Source organism: Caloenas nicobarica, chromosome 2 (genome assembly GCF_036013445.1).
Source record: "Caloenas nicobarica isolate bCalNic1 chromosome 2, bCalNic1.hap1, whole genome shotgun sequence".
Lineage (NCBI taxonomy): Eukaryota > Metazoa > Chordata > Aves > Columbiformes > Columbidae > Caloenas > Caloenas nicobarica.
This window is the reverse complement of record NC_088246.1, coordinates 72,677,527-72,700,810: the sequence shown is the minus strand read 5'-3', so window position 1 is coordinate 72,700,810 and position 23,284 is coordinate 72,677,527. Positions and strand designations below refer to the sequence as shown.

General features: G+C 41.9%; 1 protein-coding gene across 2 annotated transcripts in view; it reads right to left on the bottom strand.

Moving 5' to 3' along the window:
• Positions 1-1,013: 1,013 nt before the first annotated feature.
• Positions 1,014-23,284, bottom strand: part of NEDD9 (neural precursor cell expressed, developmentally down-regulated 9) — a 77,604-nt gene continuing 55,333 nt past the window's right edge. For both annotated transcript variants that reach the window (XM_065629977.1, XM_065629976.1), the window contains exons 3-7: positions 8,286-8,387; positions 7,019-7,120; positions 5,348-6,571; positions 4,924-5,013; positions 1,014-3,564 (exon numbers count right to left, since the gene is read on the bottom strand). In XM_065629977.1, the coding sequence (XP_065486049.1) occupies positions 3,055-3,564; positions 4,924-5,013; positions 5,348-6,571; positions 7,019-7,120; positions 8,286-8,387 (2,028 nt within the window). In that variant the 3' untranslated portion in view covers positions 1,014-3,054. The remainder of the gene's footprint in view (positions 3,565-4,923; positions 5,014-5,347; positions 6,572-7,018; positions 7,121-8,285; positions 8,388-23,284) is intronic.

The following is a 23,284-nucleotide window of genomic DNA, read 5'->3' as shown; positions in this document are numbered from 1 at the left end:
GGCAGCCGAGGACTGGCATTAAGCACAGAGCCAGTCCCAGGCTTGTTCTCTTGTCCTTGCACGCCCAGGGTGTTTGACAAGAGGGAGGGAGGTGCCATAGCAACCATGAAATGGGAAAATAACTTTGGGGAAAGACTCTGTGATTCTTAAAGCCATGTGGTTGTTTCAGATGGAACCCACACCCAGGTGATGCTCGATGTGGCATGCAGCACAGGAGGGGTGCTCTTACCATTGAGTTAGAGGGGAAGGATGGCTACGTTGAGAGAATTTGCTCTTCCAGCTCCTCTGTGGATCGTGGCTTCACCAGTAAATGCTGGAGAGAGGGGGCAGGCTGGAATGGGTGGGCAGTCACATCTGTGTCCTACCACCCCACCTTATAGAATCACAGAATAGTTTGGGTTGGAAGGGACCTTCAAAGGCCATCTAGTCCAAGCCTCTGCAACGAGCAGGGACATTTTCAACCAGATCAGGTTGCTCAGAGCCCCGTCCAGACTGGCCTTAATGTGTCCAGAGATGGGGCATTCACCACCTCCTGGTGGTATTATCCTGAGATAGTGTTGAGAGGAACTGCCCCATCCACCCCAAGGACCAGTGCTTATGCTCGGATGAGGTGGCTCAAGATGCAGCTCAAGCCACAGGGACAGACACCAGGAATGGGGGCAGGACAGTAGCCTGGCGCACTGAAGACCCTGACTGTTGTTATTTTGGACTCGATGTCTCATGTAGCTGAGTTGGATAGATGCTGCTTCACCTGCTGCTTCTGGACAGGCAGAGAAACACTCTGTCCCTTCCTCTTACACCCTCAGGTTCCCACTTCACACTATAGGCACTGATCAGTGAAAAGATGGAAAGCAAACTCCTCATTTTAGAATGGCTTTGACGGTATTGGCACCAGCACTATTTCCTTTTAAGATGCTTAGAGGAGTCTGAAAACAAGAAAAAATAAGACCAAGTGTTGCCTTTTTTAATATAAAAAAACCTAGTCATTTAATAATTTTAAAATGACTCTCTACAAGATAACAAACTGTAATACAGGCTTGCAAAAAAGGTTCTCCTTTTGAAAGCACAAACTATCAACATAACCACTAAGGTTTGAAACACTTTTTAACTTTCTAAGAATATACGGTGAAAAAATGGACAAGGAAATCCAAAAGAATCCCAAACAACACTAGTACAAACCAAGTTCAGGTGGATTGCTTTTTGGCTATCGGTTACAAGAGGATAACCACCCGTTCTGGATGTTATGCCAGAACCAAGGCCTGGAGCCGACTCTGGGCCAGCTGAGGTCATGCTGGTTCCCGCCACCCTTCCAGGAATGTTCTGCAGACTCTGGAAGCAACATCACGGTAGCTTCACTCTGAGACAGTATGTTAAAGCTGCAAGATTTCACACACTGCTGAAATGGTTTTGGCATCTGAGACAAGAAATCCCATTTCAATAAGGCATGTGTTCGGATACGAACTGGGAAAGCAAGAAGTTGGGCAGAAGTGCCCGATTTTGAGGTGCTCCTGATTTCAAAACTGTGTAATTACCAGTAATCTGATCACTGATGCAAACGCTCAGAACGCATCCATGTAGGAGCACCCCGAAGTAAGCAAGGACAGTAGTGTTTCTGCTTTAGAAATGCCAGAATCGCCTGGAATTAACCTGAGCTATTGCCCACTTCGAAGCATGGCTTTTAGTCTGAGGGCCACATGTAAATGGAATTCTGAGACTCATTTTTAGGGGATTCACAAAAGGCAATGAAGACAAGTAAGCTTATACATGTTTTGGAGCAGCCAGCATACATGAAATTTCTAAACGAGTCTACCACTCTGCTAACAATTTTTAAGGGCCTAAACTGAAAATTACTGGGTGGGATTGTGTGTACTTATGGATGGAATGGCCCCTTTAAAACAGGAGGTCATTTCTGGCAACAGCGTAGTGCAGAAGGACCAGCACCTATGCAACCGAATTTGGAAAAAAAAGCCTAATAGTTGAATGGAAGTCAGAACTGCAGCAGATGCGATTCCCAAGAATATGTTCCAGAAAAATAAGTACTACTTCTTCACTGACTTGTGTGTATGCTCTACAGATTTTTAAATATCTGTGATTTCAAACTAAGCTGTTTTCTTTCCATATGAATTACAATTTGTGTGTGAATCCCTCTGGAAGGAACTGGTATTTAGAGACAAGGCTCATCTGCAACCTCAAAGATGGTCCCAATGGATGCTGGGATGCTCTCAGGATAACTCAGAGTTGGTGAACAATAAGGCTTTTGAGTCTCACTCTTAAATTGAACTGTCAAAGTAAGGACATACAAGCTAAACACATACGAATTTACATTGCTCGGAATTCATCCACGTTTTGAAATCCCATGTTGCACAGCTATTAGAAATAGCAAAATTTGAATACCACAAGATATTAATCATACATGATTCTGCCTTCCTCTTTAGAAAGTTCTGATTCTTATACAGCCTAAAAATGCTTTTCTCCCAAATGCTGTACGACTTGCTTGACGTTTTGCAGTTGTGCATATATTCTACTCAGAATGATCAAATGCTGTACATAACAAAGTAACATCAAGAAAAGAGTTAAATTTCATGGAATTAACCAATAGAAAGTAATTTCTAAGAAGGAAATGGAGTTCTATGAGAACCATTACACTTGCTTCATGGATTGCTACAAACAGGTTTCACAACCAAGTCCATATGCCAAAATCAAGCTGGAATGAAACAAGAAGAGTGCAGCATCCAGTTAACAAATATACTGAGGAAACAGGCAGTATATACAAAAGATACGTACTGCTTACCCGACGTGTCATTTTTAAGGTGCTTAATTGATGTTTTAGGGAATGTAGCAACATATACATATATGCAGTGTATACATATCTAAATGTGTATTAGAAACATAATACAGAACCAGATATATTCCCAGATCCCTGATTTCATTAGATTCTCTAATGCATAAGAAGGTATTTAAAATATCTCATTTAAAAAAAAAAATTTACACAAAAATAGCTCCAGTTTGTTTGCTCTTCTGCTTTGCTGCTCATGGATTGGATTCCCCTGTGTTTCATAAGGACGCCATTTGGACTAGTGAGAGTTTGAACAACTGTGCATGACGAGACAGCTCTGTCACTTGGTCCACCATCTTCTGCAGGGCTGCGGTGTTGGGGTAATGCAAGGCAGCCGTCTTGGTGGCCAGAACAACGCTCTTCAGCAGTTCACACAACTGGTTGCTGGAGTTCATCACTTTGTTGCGTATGTCCTGAGTTGTCACTTGCCTCGTGAGTGTGTCCCCAATGAACACAAGTTTGTGAGCACTCAAAATGACAAATTTGCTGTGAGCCACAAAGATCCGGGGGGGCTGAGAAGCATTGACACAACTGAAAAAGGCGTCGATGGCATTTAGGAGGGAGTTGAAATGAGTCTCGCATTGGTCAGCGTAGAATAAAAGCAGGTGGCTGTCACGGGAGGTGGTGGTGCTGTTTGCAGTCTGGAGAGCTTGAGGTGGCTTCCACTTTGAGATGTCGTTCTCTACTGGCTTTGTGATCTCTTGCTCCAGACGTTGAAACTGATTAATCTGAAAGGCAAATAAAAAGCCTCTCTTGAAAGAATATTCTTGTAGGATGTTGTTGTGGATTACAGTTTCACCTTATGCCTCAGGACACCCCTGAGTGTCCTAGATTGGCTTTATGCTTAATAAAACATTTTCTAAGATCTTTTATTATGGAGAGTGAGGGGTAATCAAGTGCTGTGGTTACCATCAATCCAAATACAAGAGTTCAGAACAGAAAAACATCTGAAATACTTCATTTGCATTTAAAAAAAACCCCAGCAACCCTCCTGAATTTACAGGCTGTTGCTCATTTGGAATATTCTGAAATCACAAGCGAGAGAGATAGTTCCAAGTGGCAATGACTCCTACACAATCTTTAAAAAGCTGCCATCTCTGTGGGATTTTGAGAGGACAAACCTTCAACTCTTGCCTCCACAGTGCTTGTACAATTTTCTGCCATACGATATGGCAACAGCATATTGAAGAACTAATATGAGGGCAAAGTGACAGCCCTCAATCTTACATGATCTGCTTTTTTAGCATTTAAAGTGATGTTAAGCACAGTATTTAATTTAATGGTATTGATGCTCACTGAACAGATGTGCAGGCGGCACATGTATTCAGTGTGGGCCTGTGATTAAGGCAGCGGATTGCAGGTCAGGAAAGCCAATTTCTCAAGCTGGCTTTGTGACTGACTCGCTGTGAGACACTGCGGAAGTCTGTTTCTCCACCGCAGTAAGCTTTCGGAAATGGAGATTGTTTTTTATTATACGTATGAACTGGGCCCACCACAATGGCGCACTGCATAAAAAAAATAATTAGTCTCCTAGATTGAGATCGTTAGAAATTGTTTTCAAGGGAAGGGCTCGTTCCTGCACAAGAGAGTGTCATTCCCGACACTGAGAGCTGTGGCTGTGCTTCCGCTCAGTTACTAAGCAGCAACAAGGAAACAAACAGGGCAGAGATGCTGATCTTCAGAATAGCTACTCTACAGTAAATACTTATGTTGACTTCGACGTATGCCATCGCTGACACAGATGCACAGGGTCAGGAAGGTGCTAAAATCTTGATGCTTGCCATTGTGGAGCACGACAGTGCCTGTCCTTGCCCTTAGTGCTGATAAATCCATTAATGCTGGAGCCTGACTGGCACAAATCCCACTTGGAAAGAAACTAACCTGGAGCCACTGTTTAGCCAAGACCTGACACCTGCTGCCTTCCCCATCTAGCACCTGGGACACTCCAACTGTGTGTGCTGGGCAGCCGTGATGTGAGCAGTCACACACTGCTAAGGGAAGGGCCTCTCCTGCTTTACTTGACTCGTACACCTTACGTGTAAGAAACATTGCATTCCAATGTAATTGTTGCATCTGAGTGAACATACCTGATGGTGCTCTAGCTCCATTTTGCTCTGCTTGATGATATTTTCTTTTTCCAGCAGCTCCCGCTGTTGCCTTTCGAACTCTTCTTTCCCCTGTTTTGCATAATGTAGGACACTGTGTTAAATCAAAACTGCTCCTGAGCTATATGACAGCTCATAAGTTAAATAACAGTCTGCTTTACATTGGCTTTTTCATGGGCAGTGCACCACTTAGAGCACCGAGAAGAAAAGCATAGTATGGCAGAGCAAAAGGCTACTGCTATTATGTATGCAACAGTTCTATTTGAGAGGACATAATCACCCTAGTGAAGTTACTCTTGAATAGTATTAGTGTGACAATTTGATTGTGGCTTTCCTGCAAACAGCTTCTACCAAAACCACAGACAGATCTTGGCCTTGTGCTGAACAAGCTGTTGGGTTTACTTACCTGCAGGTGAACATAATCGTAGTCATCCATCCAGCTCTTTTCCGAGCTGTCACAGGTGGTACTGTGAGGGTGCTGACCTTTACTCAGGAGCGGAGGAAGGGAACTGCAGTGGTTCTGTGCTTTTTCTCCATGATGCTGCATATGAGGATTGTCATATACATAGTCAGCAGCGTTCATGATATTCTCTGGTATGTTTTTGAAACACGAGCTGCTCAATGCCTGCTTGAAGAGCACCTCTGCGTTGACGCTGATGGTAGTGGTCAGTTGCTTGGCATCGTCCGGAACTGTCCTTGCCACCATAACAAACCGATCCAGGTCATCACACTTGCTCTGCAGTCTGTTGACAGCTAGAACATTCAAAGACCAGTTGTAGCTGTTCAAGTCATGGCTGGTTTGAGTAAGGATCTGGTGAGAGTCCTCCAGCCTTTGCACCTCCCTCCTCATTTTGTTAAAAAGGCTGAACTCGGACAGGCAGGAAGCATTGGCTGCTGACCCTTTTGCAAACTGGAGGTACTCCAACAGCGACTGCTCCACCTTATCCACAGCAGTGTGAATTTCATTGATGTGTTTCTCCATATATCCGTACGATCGCCAGTCTGCTGTAACGAAGGCCATGAGGTTATTGACAGCGGTCTCCACCATCTGCTGGAGGCGATAAAGCCTCTCTATAGCAGTGTCTGGATCAAGGATTAGTCTTTTGTTCTGTGCAGTTGATGCTGAGAAAGAAGAGTCTTTTGATGTTGTTGAAGATGTGGACATGTTACTCCTTGTGCTTCCTGTGCTGGAGAAAGACAACCTATTAATCCCATCAGTCACATCCTGTAAGCCTTTAGTGTCTTGGAGGAATGCTGGTGGCACATCATATACACCTTCCTTTCCTTCTGGGATGAGGCTTTCACTGAGTCCTGTCTGTTGTCCTGGGAATGCAATTCCTCTGGGGGTATCATAAACATCTTTTTGAGGTGCAATTTGCTGCCCAAGAAAATGGTTTTGATGGTTCACAGGGATGTCATAAACATTCCGTTTCGGCGTCACTCCATCTGGCAATAAAAGGCTCTCAGGAGAAAATTTATTAAGTTCTTTCCCAGTTGCTTTGGTGATGGGAGGAGGAATATCGTATACTCCTTCTGGTCTTACACTGTGGCCCACTGGAGATGAAAAATCTTGCAAGTTTTCCCTCAGGACTGTATTATCTCGGCATGCAGATGGAGGTGTAGCATAGACCTGAATCACGGAAAGCAAACCATGAAACCTTTGGCTAGAATAGCAAAATATTTTACATCTTCCATATGGTCTATAAAATGCTGAGACGGAAGATCTGCCATTGACCTTCATGGAGTCAGCTACTTATCCTGAGTTTGACTGAGCATCAGTTTTAATATCTCACTTTTTAACATTCATCTTGATACCATTTTGTATAAGCAGCAAAATCTAAAAAGGCAGCATGCTGCCACAAAGATAATGTAGGTCTAATTATCAATTCACACTCCATTATGTTAATAATTTTGATGCAGTGCTTCACTTTACCCATTTTCACAGTGTAAAAATGTAAGGAAATCTTTAAAGTACTCAATCTTCTTTTCCTTCAGGATCATACAGGAACTCTTGTTTAAACATGACTTTGGTCAGACATGAAAATACAGGATCTTGTGGAAACAGTGTAATACTTACCCCTTTGGCAGGTGGTATGTCATAGACTCCTAAAGCTTTTGCTTCTCCCATGGGAACTGGAAGTGCAGGTCCCTTAACTGATGGGGGGGGGATGTCATATATCTAAAGAAAGAATAAGTTGGTTACAGAAACGAGTCACCTCAGGAAAGCTCTGATCTCAGATGAAGTTTTTTTTGTTTCCATGTTTCCCCTCAAAAAGTCTGAAGATGATCAGAACTCTTCAACTTTGTTTCATATGAGAGAGCTGCTTGGGTTTGCACGGTATTTTGGACATTTAGGAAGAAATGCACTTTGCTACGTCCCCTCTAGACAACTGTGTGGACAGCGGGCTGGAGAGATGAAGTCACAGCTGACTTCCATGCTGAGAGTTAAATCAAAGCCAGTCCACCTGCTGGGCTGAACAAGGGAGCAGTATGTTCATGTGACCAGAACTGATCTCACCTTTACTGACGGAGATAGAGGGACTGAGGAATAAGCTTGCACTAGTACACACTAAACTCTCTAAAACTAAGGCTGCCGCGTCAGCATCGCTCATCTGCTTTATTGGGTGTAGTGTGAGCGTTCTTACTAGCAGAGAGTACAGCTGTCGGATGTTTCCAGTGTACCTCTTGGTGGTATGTCCTATATTACAGTGGGTTCCACGTGTGGTCTAAGGTCTGAATATCTCTTAACCCAGACTTCCCAACAGTTCCAGGCATTTGGTGTCAGCCTGTGTTATGTACTACTGGGCTCCCTAGAGGAGCTGCTCTGTCAAAGAGCCATGGAGAGATGCAGGGTTCTTGAGTTACAGGTCCTGCAAGCACCCACTCTAGCTAGATATCTGTGGCCTTGGGGTGTTCCCCAGAACAAAGACATATTTGAAGGTCAGTGACATGGTGCAGTAGATAAGTGGTGAAAACAATTCCCTGCATGGTAGCTGTTCATCCAGGCAATAATTTTACCCTTACCGAGTGAATTACTGTCAACTACACAACAAAGTAACGGGAAAAAAAATGTTCCCAGGCAGCAAATTTATTCTGTTTAGATATACTCTTTGATCAAAACACAGAAAACAAATGGGACTTCTGTGTTTGGTGTGGTGCCAAATCTTAGTCAACATCAAATACAACTTTGAAATACTTCTGTGCTCTGTGAATAAGCCACTGCATCTAATTAAAACATATTTTCTCTCTGAAATGAGAGAACTTGCTTTGCTCATAAACTTCTGGTAGAAATCCATCACCTTTTGTGCCCTGTCAGCGCTGTTGGCAGTTTTATTGGTACTTACCCCTTGGAGAGGGCGAACGGGGGGGATATCGTAGGTATCCTTCTGGTATTTGGATGGGAATTCATAAACATAACCTTGTCCTGACCTGACTGGAGTTATTACCTGTGTGATAAAAGAAAAAGAGGAAACATAAGTCTCTGATGATCTTGGCATGTTCTTTCTGTAACTGCACAGGGGATAAACAATCCAGTATGATTAACGTTCACGCTTTATGTGGCAATACTTGTAACACAAGTCTACATATACTTCTGACAGTTGAACATTGCAAAATTACTATTAATAGCTACAGTGCACCATCCTTCCCTTCCAGACCAGTTCTGACACAGCTGCTTGCTAGTGCTACACTGTCTTCTCTTTGTCAAGCACAGATTCTCCAGCAGTTCTAAGAGAGCCTGGTACTTTCTTTCCATTGATTGTCCACCAAAGCAGACCACACGATGTGATGGTTATACCACCCACTCACTGAAAAAAGGGCTATGTTCGCTCAGCTCTTCCCACTGTCGTGCTGAGTGTCCCCACTTACTGACAGAGGCTTAAAATACTACGTTCAGGCTCTAGAGTTTTCCCCCTTTGGTCGTGGAGGTATTTCCCACCTGCTCTGGCAGGACGTCTTGTGTTGCTGTGTTCCACAGCAGAATATCCTGCATGACTGAGTGTGAGCTGTGGCTTTGGAAATTCTTTACATAGAAAGGCTGTGCTTAAACCTTTCAAAGTGAGGTGTTCAATTATGCTGTCTCAGTTTGGTTTGCCTGTATTAGTGGCTTAGAGATAGGAAATGTTACACCATTCTTGAAGTATATAATGCAAGAACAGCCTCTGAAAAAAAAAAAGCTTAGGATTTACATTCTTTGACATTTTCTAAACCATTAACTACCATAATGGCTTCAAATAAAAATTGGTCTTGGACAATTTTCCTCAGAAAGAGCTGGATTTATAGTGGAAATGCTGACATCTTAATCTCTGCTGGTGCAATTTAGCTCTAACACAAAAAATACAAATACTGTAACCCAAAGGCATAAAATGTCAAATTACATAGGCCCATACAAGATGTGGCTTTGTGCTCAGCTGAGGAGAGTTCTGCACCAGAGCTACCTCACCGTCTTCAGAAGTGTAGGCAAGAAACAACAGAGTTTCTGTCCAAGGGCTCAGTAAAGATCCTGTAACAGTTTTTGCTGTAAGGAATCCTAGCATCCCGGCCAGATTTCACAGTGAGTTTTGCTTGACCAAGGCCTGCAAGGGAAGTCCCTGATATTAACCTGCTATGTTAACAATACAGGCTCTTCTTTGTTTTACTTGCTGCCCAAATATTGCGGTGTAATCTCTGGCCCTGCACCACGAAATAACCACTGGATTTTCCCCTCGAGGTGGCTGCCACGCCAGCTCACCGTAGAGGTCTGATTCAATGTGAGCAGCCCAAGGCGGTGCCCTGGTAGTGCCAGCCACTGCCCCAGCTGTGTGTGCCTTAGCTGAGGGAGGAACATCCATGCCCAGCAGGCAGGGTAAAACAGCGGGTTTTGCAGCTGCTTTTCCTTGAATTAGCATCAGACAACAGGAGCTGGAAGCGATATGGTCTCCAGAGTGCTGGGTCAGATCTCTGCCCATGAGAGAACTCCTGCTGAATTGAGTGTGGGCTTAATAGGGCTTACACACAGAGAGTTTTTTTTAAAATAATCTAATAATGTATTGAATTTATGACAGACCATTCCTCTCCTACAGTCACCTACTGTGTTGTAAAAGGTATCTACAGACACAACTTTTAAGAAAGTTCTCCCTTAAGTTACTGGAAGCTTCCCATAATGGTTGACTCCAGACGTTATCCCTCCCAGGCCACTCTCATGTAATACTGGGATTATTTTGTTTGCCTGAGAAACTTCTAACTTGTACCAACATCGCTTCCTCATGCTTTTTTTGCCAGTGAGGGCTAGTGATCAGACTAGCACAGTTTGTTGTATATTTTTTGCATCCTTTTTTAATTTCGTTTGGGTGCTGCCAGTCAAATACTTTCCAACCAAGTTAAGAACAGAAGGATTTCGTTTTAAGCAATGTTTAGTCAGGGGTTCTTTCCAGGGGCTCCAAAATTACAACCATGGCGTTGCTTCAATAATGAGTCACTGAGTGTTTAAAAATGATCCCCTGGGAGAACAGACAATGGACAGCAAAAAAAAAAAAAGGGCTGTTTCCTGTGTAGCCTATCTCCACAAAACCTTTTACTACTCTGAACACCGTGGCATCCTAGGTTGCTGGCTAATACACTGGAAAGCTGCTTGACCATCCTAGAGAAAAAACAACAAAACAGACTGTTCACAGTGGGCAGCTGGAGGCCCCAGGCCAGCCCTGGAAGCAGGGAGCGGTGGTCGGTGCACCACTGAGGTTCATCTCTGCTTTACCTGCTGATTGTTACCTAGCAGGACAAAGCTGGGAGTCAGGCTGTGTCGGGCTCCAAAAATACAGGTATTGGTCCCTCAGTCTGAAATTTTTATAAACCCTTGCTCAGTTGTGGTCTACTCCAGAAGATGAACTCTCTCCTAAATCCAGGTCAGGAGTCAAATTTGACCAGATCTCCTCCAGATCTTAGATGTGTGATGCTCCTTACAGCCCTGCCCATATAGGAGATGAACAGCATCTCTGTAGATGCTTTATGGCAGCTCAGTTCTCCAAGGTTTGCACAGCACTTCAGAGAAGTGCCTTTACACAGGCTCGCATGACTGTCCTACCCATCTCATGTGTAAAGTCCCGCGGGATACAGACACCACTACTCTCTCCTTGCTCAGAGAATGAATTTCTATGAGCAAACTCCAAGAAAAGTCACAGGCCTCTAATATAAAAAATGCAGCTGATTGGAGCAGTACAGGTAATAAGGTATGCACAAGTAATGAGGTATGCACAAGTAAAACCACTTGCTCTTGTTGTATAGATAAATATGATACTTTGCTTTTGAAAAATAGAAAGCCCGGTGGCAAAGCAGATGATATCCTTACACCATGGAGTCTGGAACACAAGTGGAAGAGAAGCTGCACTCATGCCTAGTACATACAGAGAGATCCTCCCTCACTCTGCATACAGGAGCATCGTGCAACTGCGGTTGTTCTTGTAGCTCATCCTCAGAGACCTTTCCCATTTTTCAGAAAAGGCTGATTTAACAGATGCTGTATGAAAGGCTTACACTACTACAAGGCTGATGTTTTTCTTTACTGTGCTGTGATACAATCTCAGATAACTACACTAAAGCTAGACTGGCCAGATGAAGGAAGCCAGTTTCACTCAGCGCTGCAGGACTTTTTTTATCATGTATTTTGACACTTTCACTCTTTCCCAGACTTGACTAACCTGACCTAGTGGTCAAGCAAGGTCACTTTGTTTGTGTGAAACAAACCCCTCCTCTAGGTGCTTCTGGCTGTTATCAAAGGGAGTGAGAGGTTAAAACACCAAGTGCCAGATTCTGGGTATTCATCCACACAGCCTGCTTACATACATGACTGTGGACAGAAGACCTGAGCTATCTGCAGGCCCATGTTTAGCAGTGCACTCTAATTAAGGTGGCATTTACTTCCAAATAAAAATGCACCAGAGGCTTTTATGCCTGGTCCTTTTTAGGCTTATGAAACAGCTATATGAAAGACAGAAAATACAACTTTAAGAAATGGACACCCACCAACACCAAGGTTTGTTGATAACATGAAAGACAACTTTTTTCTCCCAGTGACTCAGGTAGATTTTCCTGTGTGGAGGACTGTTATCCAGTAACAACATGTTCTGAGTGATTTCATCATAAAATCCTCCACAAATTCCGATCTGGTCTGCACTGAGTATAAGAACATTTCCTGTTGTACCTCCACTCCTCTTCCCTTCCAACACTTTGCATCAGGTTACACACACCTCTGGACTGCATGTTCCTAGTCAATTCTGAACAGAAGCAGCTCATCACCAAAACATATCTGGAGTGAACATTTTGCAACAGTAATTAAAAGAATAGCCACGCTATTTGCCAAAGTGAAAATGTGGAGCATTGTTCTGACTCTCATATCGCCAAAACATGACTTGCATGAGAAGCCAGAACATGTGGCTGTACTGCTTCTGCTGGATGAGGAAGAGGGATGGAGGTAGCTGGGTAGGTGAAATAAGAAACCTACCAAACCAAATATTTTTAGCAGTAACTTTTGATTTCAGATATTCAGCCATAAATACTTGAACTTGCTGCTTCTGAATGGAATGCTCAGCCCTTTCAACACATTGTTGAACCATTTTTTATGGTTTTGAATGTCTGATGGCAGTTTAGTTCTGAAGATGGACTTCAGAAGGAAGGAGGTGACTGCAGAAGAAAAGTTCCCCTTCTCCCACTTCCGGAACAGGGATAGCTGCCCCATCTGGTACTCAGGAATTTATATCCTAAAAAATGTCACTGAACTTCAGACCACATGAGGATTCTTTTTCTTTTCACCTCTTCTCTTTTAAGAATGCCTGTGGTCATCTGAGTTTAAATAATCCTCCATTGCAAACCAGCAATTTTCTTTGTTTATGAGCTAAAGGAAACAGATGGTCTTCCCACAAACTCTCTAGCCCAACATTCTCAAAACATCGTTAACCACTTAATCCATGCAGAGCAACTAACAGGGATCAGGTTTGGCTCTGGTGAAACATGAAATCAGCCTGCTTCCAACTTTTAGTACAGCAAAACAAAGACAACTGAACAGAAAGTTTGTTCTGTTCTTGCTGAAGACCATGTTCTTCCAAAAGCCATTACTTGGGTCTTTTCCATGCCAATGACATGTTCCTAACCAAGAAAAACAGCTGAATGTACATGTACTTTGCAAAATATCCAGACCTGTGGTTCATTAAATCCCCCTTTCTTAAATATAAGAGGAATAAAAAGCCCATTCTATTTCTTCTAGGATTAAAATGGATGTTAGGCTGCAACAGAGAACATTCTTAACTAAAGCAGCAATAAGACAGTTCTCGGGCTTACAGTGGACACACAACACTGTGGTTTGCGTTGTTTAAAAAGGACAAAGAGCAAATAAACCTACCAAAGCCAACAGAATTACTCTGAATTTACAGCAGCACCTTGGAAGGCACAATTCAGCCTGTTCCCATGAACAGCAATGCCCAATCAGCAGAATGATGGGAAACAAGTTTTGCAGAGTTTTACAGGCGAGAGAACTGAAGCAGGGGACTGTTGGACCTCTGCGACACCCTGCCACAAACCACAGGCAGACAAGGGGGCTGAAAAGGGCAGCCTGGTATTTCCCAGTGTGGCCTCTTAACCCCAAGCATCTACTGATGGCTGCTGACTGCTTCTAAAATAGATCAGTGCCTTTTGGAGGTGGAAAAGAAGAAGCACGTGAGGTAAATTTTATGGATTTATTTTAAATCTGGATGAAGATTTATAGTAAAATGTTTCCTCCCACGATGCTCTCCTCTTCACCCCATGGGTAACTGTCAGCAGTTGATGAGCTGCTACTGCCATCAGCTACTGCTAATGTCATCTGTCACTCCTGTATCTATTAAAATCAGCTGTACCTTACCCTGGGAAGAGTCCTGCCCTGGAGGAGACCAAGTGGTGCTGCACAAAATGGGGCTGTTACAAAGCTTGGATGTGGGGGGAAAATGAATCAAAATGTAGGTGAAAGAAAAATAGTATGTTGGTTTTCTGTGGTAAAGTATTTCTGTAAATTAAATACAAAACTCCAGTTGTTGAAATTCTGTTCCTAAGCCTTTTGGGTGGATATATAAGTTACCTGGGCTCTCTTAGGCTTGTAAGGAGAATGAAATAGCCAAAGAGAATATGGGGAAATTATAAGAAAGTATTAGTGTTCTCTTGAACTTCTTGTCCTCTAGAAGTCAGTGGCAGGAGCCACTCAAAGATGCTGGATCAGGCAGTAAGCCACCTCTCAGCCCTCCTTTTTTTTTTTGTTGCATGTATTTAGGAAGATAGGTATGTCTCAAATGTTTTTTTTTCTTGGGAAAGGTTCTGTGGCTATGCTGAACTGCAAGAAGTTAACTTAAAGAAAAGAGTCCCTCAGGTAATCTGGGTATTTGAAAGAACCTGGCTAAAACTCTCATTTTTACAGAAAGCACATAGTGTTTCCTCTCCTGTCTTTTGCATCAAGATTTTCAGTGACTGATAATGAATTTCCTGACAGTAATACCTATTGTATCACTCAGTATTGTCTGTTGTAAGAGAAGAGAAAAAAGGTTTTCATGAAGCAGAAGCCTTGACTTACATATTTGCTATATATGATAAGACATGTTTCCCAGTGGTCAGGGAGTAAAGGTTGGGGTTTCATTTTCACATGTGCTAAGAATACTCGCTCTCATAAATGTTTGCTTTTGTAAGTTGCTATAGGTCTTGGGATTATCGAATAATCTTTTTAATCTAAATAACGTATGAGCATCAGGTTCTAATCGAGTATTTTCTGCCGAGACCAAACTGTTGAAGAACTTTTGATCAAGGCTCACAAACTGAAAGAGGGGAGGAAACCTATAGAGTCACTTCTTGTAATGCACCAGGCTTGCAGCTGTAACTATGAGTTGGTTCTAGTGTTTGCAAGGCAAGAGCAAATGGACAGAAATGACTGTACTTTCTTTCCTGAGCTGAGTTATCAGGTCTACTGTGTGGCGGAAAGAAGTGCGGTTATCAACACACAGTGACACTGCTGCTTGTCTTTGATTGGGTGTTCCCAAGTGAATTTTCTGAGAAGTAAGATTGACAGGTGTGAAGATAAGGGTATGTGACAAATACTACTCTGATACAGAGCTGATTTATAGTTTTTGATGTTGTTTCCATCTTTGATGTACCTGCTTATTTTCTCCTACACTTTATGGCCCTTTGTTCTCCAAGATCTATACCTATGAAGATCTGGTTTTCTGCTGTAACTGTATGTGCTCTCTGGGCTAAAGCCTGTCCAGATATCCCTGATTCATGGTCTGTTAAATTAAAAATGCTTAACTTTGCAGGCTCAGGGATTTAAACAGAAACGTTTAAACGTGGCTATGAAGTGCCTCACCAGTAGATGTCCAGAATTAAAAAAATGCCTCCATGGTATTGTAATGTAAATAACAAGAAAAAATGAAAATTTTTCTCTTTTTGAGATGGCATTATTTCAAACAGATTTATGCAAGCTTTGGGTTGCGAGTCTTGAAGATGTAGAGCAGCAGTTGTGAAACTGATTTAAAATAAAAAAATGTGAAATAATGAGCTGGACCTGATTCAAACATTTAACCGCTGATGTGTGAACAGCCAACTTCTTTGCAACTTGCTTAATCCCTACTTTTCAACCTCTGGTATGACCCTTTTCATCAACCAGCACACAAAAGCAGGTTCATTACACTATTTTTCAGTTTTGTATTTTTCCTAAATCTAATATGCAGGTTATTATCTTTCCACACAACTTTCTTTTCTTTTCCTTTTTTTATCTATGGAGTTATATAATCAACATAAACTCCAATTAGCATAAAATGACAGGGCTATATTGAGTTTAGGGGAATGGTGCTGACTTGATTAGCTGTAGTTTTGGAATACGGTGTTGAATTTATGCTGGCTGCTGGTGTTCATGTTGACAAACTAAATGCAGATACAAAGGTCCATCTTTCTACAGACCATACTGAACGAGCAGTACAAAGCACAAAAAAGCTCAACAAATATGTCACTGACGTGATTTTACTGCTCTTTTTTTTTCTTTCTTTCTTTTAAATATGCTTTTGTGACCTGATCCTGCTCTTACATCAACTGTAGGGCTTTCTGCCAGTTGTGTTATGAGCAACACTTCTGTTTGCTTCAGTGGAACAGTCTTGGTGCTGGCTGGCCTTGACTTGCAAGGCGGACTGGGAAGGGGTATTTCCCAGCTCCTGGCAGAGTCATTCTTGCTTACTAAATGTGATTAAAAAGAGCCAAAGCAACACTTCTGAGGATGCCCCATTTTTTGAGAAGAAAATGAAAGATGAAAAAACATCCCCATTAGTATTAAATTACAGCATTTTTAAGAGAAGTATGAAAGAGGATACTTGTCTAATACTCTGCGAGTTTTACCAGTGCCATCCCCATGATAATTACTCATTTTTAGATGGACAGTGACATCACTATTTCTGCATGTGTTGGCCACCAGGGCTATTGAGCTGAAATGTTACAAAACTGATGATATAACAGGCATGCGCTCTGAAATAAATGTCTGTAGATGGATCTTATGGAGAAACAAAATCCCCAAATTATTGTATGATAAGGTCTTCTATTGGGGAAGTATGTTTATCTGATAAAACACTCTCTGAAAACTTGTGAGTAAATCTGAGCTGGAGTTCTGATTAATGAGAAGTGTGTGGTGAAATTCAGCACCTCGGCACTTTGGTATCTTACCCAGGATAAATACTTAAAGCAGTGTATTGCTTTGGCCATCCCAGTCTGTGTAGTCTTACCATTTAAAAAAGGTTGTCACACAACCATTTGGCAAACATGCACTTGTTTTCTATGCTGGTAACTCTATGAGTGCCTCGTGTCAAAGACAGAAGCCTAAATTTAGGGCAGGTTTGGAGAAGGAGAGGAAATAAAGAAAGAAGATGAGAAGATGAGGTGTTGAGACAGGGCTGAGAGCAGTCTTACTGTTGTGAATGACATGAAATCCTAAAGACTCTCAAACAATAAATCAGTTTGTTTCAGTCCAAAAGAGCTGTTTTAATTCTTTTGAAATGCTACATCTGATTTCTGCTATTTCTTCTCTCCTATATTGAGTTTCTAGATGGAAAGTTGGAGGGAGCTTCATCTGGCAATTGATGAAGTAGGGTATTTCCATGACTTCTTGTTTCCCTTCTTTCTTCCATTAAGACACTTCTCAGAACAGACCCTTCCTTGTCACCAGTTTCAGTTTTGGTGAATTGGCATTTCCCAGTGGGTGGGGAAAAAAAATGGTTGAGAGGAAGCATTGCCAAAGAGTTTCAATTCCACAAGAGTGCTCTTAGAGGTACACTTAGGCAGAAACAATGGAAGTATCCCTAAATCATTTAGGTTGGGAACTATGTTGCCCTGAGAGAAGTAGGCAAAGAAAGCCTTCTATCAGGAAGAAGCTCAATTTAATTTGATTTGTAGAGGTTCTTTGGCTCACAATCTATATTCAGGCTCCATTTATATATGAGTTTCTCAAGGCAGCTGTACAGACAAGTGCTCCTATTAACTGGTATTTAGATAAGCATAGCTTGCTTTGGCAAGTTTATGGATGGTATAGACACCTTTTAAACAGATATAAACTCTATCCTTAATTGTCTGTTGTGTCTATATAACTATACCAGACCTCAAGTCAGGACTGCTTGTGCACATAAAAAAGTAGTGATGATAAGACACGATGGGAATATGTAATTGCCTTCTAAGGATTAGGGATGGACTGTCTTATGGAAAGTTTCTGTCTCCTAAGAACTTAACTACATTAATTTCACTTTGATTCCATTCTAATGATCTGTTTTGGGAGAAAGCTGTAATTTTTTTTTAAACTGATGCAATATTACCACTGTATTTAAGAAAGAAAAATGCAAACGTTTCATGTCAGAAATGGAATGACATTCTGATGCTAATTAGTCTTCCTCTAAATCAAAACATCTACAAACAGCACTGAATGCTTGCAAAGCCTCTAGATTTCAATAGAACTCTGTTTTCTGACCATCAGCAACCCACCTCCATCTATCCATTCCTATCTCCAGAAGCCACACTTCCTCCTTATGATGACATTCACTTTTTGGACAATCAGTTTTCTACTCATGTTTTTGTAAAATGTTCTGCTGTTGTGCTTGGGTTTTAGTACTTACAGGGAAATTTAGACTACCCAAACTTAGTGTTTGGTTAGTGTGTTTTCAGATGTAACCAAAAGTCCAGTTAGGTTTCTAACCACCAAGAAAGAGACCATATGCTCACATTTTTCTTTTTATTATTATTCTTTTTTTTAGCTAAGGTTTGATCCTGCAGTTCTGCCTGTGCAGGCAGATTTGTGTCCCTGAGGACCTCAGTTGTTGGATGAGATTGCAGGATTGGCCTTTTCTCTGATACTACAGGGAAAAAATGCATGCGTCTGGTCTACAAATAGAACTGATTAAAAAGAGCCCTATGCTCAGGGAGAAACAAGGAGTAATGTTGAGCTCATGTGTTTGCTCAGCCTAATAAAATGCAGTCTTTCTCTTAAAATACTTCTCTACAAATCACATCAGTGACTAACTACTGCTTACTCTGACTTGTGGATGAGGGTTTCTTCACTCAGTGGTTTTCATGGAGACTACTGAAGATGGATTAACTGCACAGGCTTTTTATCAGTAAAATGGCTTTTCTCCTAATAATGTCACATGAAAAGTTACAAGTGAAAGTCCTGAGTCTAAGGAAAAGGCTGTGTGCTGTTTTTACCATTGAGTTTGCATTTAATTTGAGAGAATTTCATCGAGTGTATTTCGTGAAACAGAGCACTGAGTGTTGAGATATGTGGTACCATTCCTACTGCACTCAGCGAATTTGCTGTGTGTTCAGCACTTCTAACGCTGAAGCAATATTTTGTTATAAGGGATACAAGTCCCTAAAGTAGAATTTGTAATGTGAAAGTAGAAGAAAAGAGGGACTATAAGATGATTGTTTGGGCTACTTAAGCAAACCATAACACAGGAAGCTGTGGTATTTCAGACTTCAGGGTAAATGGGTACTTTATTCTATCTTGGCATGTCAATACATTTTGCCAACAAACTACAAAATACTAGATATGCTTCTGTTCTTTTTGATGATGAAATATATTTGCTACACAACTCTTTACAACTCTTAATGTATGTTTCTTCTTAACTGTGAAAATAGGCAAGAAAAAAGATAACATAAAGGCAGCCTTATTTCTGGCACAAGTATTATGCAGCCGTTAGTGCTAAGACAGTACTTGTTTAATTGGAAGGAAAAAATGTCATAACGTGGTTAAATGGCTTCTGTTAATGAAGTTTGTGCCAGAACTGTCAGGGTGGTGCTGCTTGTGGGGTGGTGTTTCCACTTTCTCATGGATTCAACCAACATGACTCTAACATCAAGAAAGACCAGGGAACAAGGTCTGCTGCCTTAGCTGTGGTTTATCCAAACCTCCTGCTGAAGGCAGTGAACTCCTGAAAGAAGTGGAGATGGTAGGATGGTGGGGTGTAAAACCCTCCATCTGTCAAGGGCATGTTTATACTCAGAAATAAACCAAGGATGTTTGTGTGTGAGTAAGAGTTCCTTCCCTATTCTGCTTTATCCACTTATAAAAGGTGGATAAATCTGAGTGTTTCCTGAACTGCAAAGGTCTAGTTCAAATAGACCAACAAACAAAAAAGCTGATGTGTTCCAAACTTGCTTTAATCACTATTTGCCTGAGTTTGTCCATGCCTTGTGGGAGCTATAGTTCAGAGCTGGTAATCCCCGCAGTGCAGTCTCTTCCCTGGTTGAACAGCTGTGGTGCATCAGCCTCATATGCTGTTTTGTGCTGGTTTCCCTTGATCAAAAGTTCTCCTGAAAGCTTCTGGTTCCTATAGAAAGCTTTCAGAATTTGTCAAAACGGTCTTCCAACAAAGCAATGTTTCCCTTCAATTTTTTTTTGGCCAATGCTGTTTTCAGGATGCTAGGGACAGCACAATGGATCAGTCAGGGGTGACACCGAACCACAAAAAGAATGTTTAAATTACAGTGGAGACTTTTTTTTTACATGTAGCTTTCCTTAGTTTAAAGCTCATGTGTGAACCAATGATTAATCACAGATGCTAAAGAGACTTTATGCCTTGACGGCACCTTTCCCAAAGGATGTTCTCAAAGCAGTCCACAAAGAATGAGTTCTCTCATAATTACCCCACATTTTTTGCAGATGAGATTGCTGAGGTGCAAAAACACCTCTAGAAACTATGTAAAGTCTGTGGCAAGAATAAACCCCAGGTTTCCTCAATGTCAGATGTTTCTAAAGGTTCCTTCTCTTTGCTGGTTGCAACAAAAGAGAGTAAGTTTGAAGGCAGAGCACAGAAAGAAGGAATGAATTCTCAAATACAGCTTTCATATCTTTATGTTCCTCACACACTCTTCATACATAGGGGTGTAACCATTTTGTGACTAAACTTGCAGTACAGCTATAGAAGCTTGGGGCTAACCAAAGCTAATTTTAAACCATCCCTCATTATCTCAGTCATTTGTAGGGTGAGTTTTAGAAGGTGGTATTTTTATTTGATAGAAGGAGACGATAGGGCTCTGTTGTCAACAACTAGCTTGGCCAGAATAAATTCATCATTGTAATTACCTGCCTCAGGACTCCTTTTTGACTCTTTGCTTTGCGGTTCTGGCCAAGGAGATGCCTTACCTCAGCGCAGCTTTATAACATGCCTGCTGTTGATTTACTGTTGCTTCAGGCTAGACAATTCCTGCCTGACAGCAGTTCCTGAGCTTTGCCTGTAAAACTTGTATGGCAGCCAAACCACACATTTACACAAAGAAAACAGGCAAACGTGCACAGAAATGGATTGGATAGAAACTGCTGCTGGTTTTGCTTAGAATGCTGTCTAGAGCACACGGTCCTCTCTAGCTACTGCTTTTGGAAGGGAGAAGGCTTACGTACAGGACAACTGCATGGCAAAACACTTCAACGTCCTTAAGACTACCAAAATGCACAGCTTGCTAACCAGCTCTTTCTGCTGACAGAAGAAAGCGGAGTGGCTCACTGAAGCCATTGGGGCAGGTGTCACAAGTCTGAGAAAAGAGATGCATCATTTTGGAAGTCAAAGCAAAGATGTTCAAGGTTTCCAGCTTTCCTTAATACGAGGGATTGTTTTTACTGATCCCTAGAGGAGGAGGATTTGGAGGACAGATTGTTTCCTCAGACAAAGGAGATGAGGGCTAAAGTGCTTCCCCTTAATTAGGCTTTTCTTTCACAAAGGCATTAGCAGATAGTTGCAGCTGTAGCAGTAAAAAGCAGTTTTGCAAGGTTAGGATGACAAAGAATGGAGTATGTTTTTGCCTCAGACTCTTCTGTTACTAAATAACCCTACAGTTCCCTCGTCTGTCATAGTTTCTATCCCAAAAGGCGTTGTTTTTAGTGTAGAATCGAGCAGTTCCAAGGGACTAGAGACATCTTTGTCTCTGAAGAAGGACACTGTCTTGAGGTGTGCCATCCAGCAAGCCTGCCACTAATACACAGTGAATGCTGAGTCTCAGCGTTCTTAAGCTAAATAAATTTAAAGTCAGGACTAAAGCAATCTTATTGTAGGTAATGAGAATTGGTTAGTGCTAATCAGGTTGGTAGCTACTTTGCTGACAGTAAAATGCTTTATAATTGTGTGTGTTCAGTTCATTGTACAGTTGGCAGTGTAGCCATTTGTTTTTATGCAGCGCAGCTGACCTTTCATAAGTTGCAAGGAATTAAATGAAACAAGTTATAAGTCAGCCAAATAAATGGTCTTAATTTTCTAAAGAAGGTGACTTGAATTCAGAAAAATGCATGTTCAAACCTGCTGCAAAATTTCTAGGCAGAAACTTACAGAAAACAGGTGCTTTAGTGCCTCAGAGTTTTGTGTCTCAGCAAGACGTTTGTACTTAACTGAAATATTTGTTTTAATTTTCTCAGTGTATCTAAGAGTTTTAACACAGACCCTGTAGCAATCAGGTTTATGCAGAATGTCCTATTAGTTTCAGTGGAGCTGGAGAGGGTGGGAGGGAGAAGAGACTTTGCATATAGTTGGAAATTTTCTTTCTTTTCAGGCTTACAGCGTGCAGAGTACAGGCTTCACAACAGAGTCTGGTGCATCTCCGCAGTACGGTGCATCTCCCACGGCCCCAGCCGGCTAGCTCAGGCATCTCTGCAGGGTGCTGTAATGTTTCATGCAGACACACACTAAAATGTGATCCCTTCTGTGCTGTCCCATCAGTAGGCTATTTACTAGGCATTCACTAACTGCCTTGGAGGGTATCTAAATGCTACTGTGGATAGGTAAACTATACTGCTCCTGAAAAAGATTTCAGTGTATCTAGTCTTTATAACCTGACTTGGAATGATTTCACAGATCTTTTTCTCTTGCTTGGAAGGAAAAAAAATCCATTTATTCTCATCAACAAAAATGAAATCATACCAAAAAAAAAAGCATTAGAGGATGTCTTCCAAAGACCTGATATGAAAAAGGCTGAGTTGAGGGTGAGGCGGTAGAAAAACCTGAAACAGGCTGTCTTGCCAATCTAAATTAGGAGATGAAAGTTTAAACCAGTCAGAACTTCCTAACCTTATCTGCTCATGTAACTTGGATAAGTATGCTAGCCTTTAAGCTCTAAAGGTAAGGAGGATGCTAACAGCTGGAGCTGTTGAGCTCAGAATGGAAAGACTGTAGGAACTTTTTGGCTTGGCAATAAGGGGTCTGGAAGGCCAAGAGAATCTCCTTCCTCCCTCGAGGACCTTCCCCAACCCTCTTCAGCCACCAAGGCACTATGTGCCACCAGGGTACCTCGGCAGGTACTCTGTGAAGGTAAAATGACAGAGTGACAGGAGATGGGGAGAGCCTGAGCAGAAAAAGAGGAATAAGAGGGGAGGACCCACAAACACAACACCCCTCACGGGAGCCTTGGGAGCTCTCGGCTGCTCCAGTAATGGCTGCATCATGGAGCTGCTGCAGCTTCCACTTTCAGTCAAGAAATTTAGGTGTAGATAAACATCAGGTGCACCTTTATAAACTTTAGGTTCAGTATTAAAACATTCCTCATTATCATAATCTTCTCGCTCCCTCACTTTTCCAAGTACGGCCCTTGTCTCATCAATCATCGCTTTCTCTTTGTAGTTTAGACACACTGGAACTTCTCCAGCAAGGCAGTACATCATTTTTAATTAAACAAAAATTGCTTGGGTAGATTATGTAACTGTTCATTAATTTGTAGGAGAATTAATCTTACTGCAGCAGCTCTCTTTTGAGCATATAATGCAAGAGTGCCATAGGCCAGGTCTACTTCAGCCTCCATGAGGAGCCTGTGAGGACATAAAATCGCGTATTTCCCCTCACCTTCAGCAGCT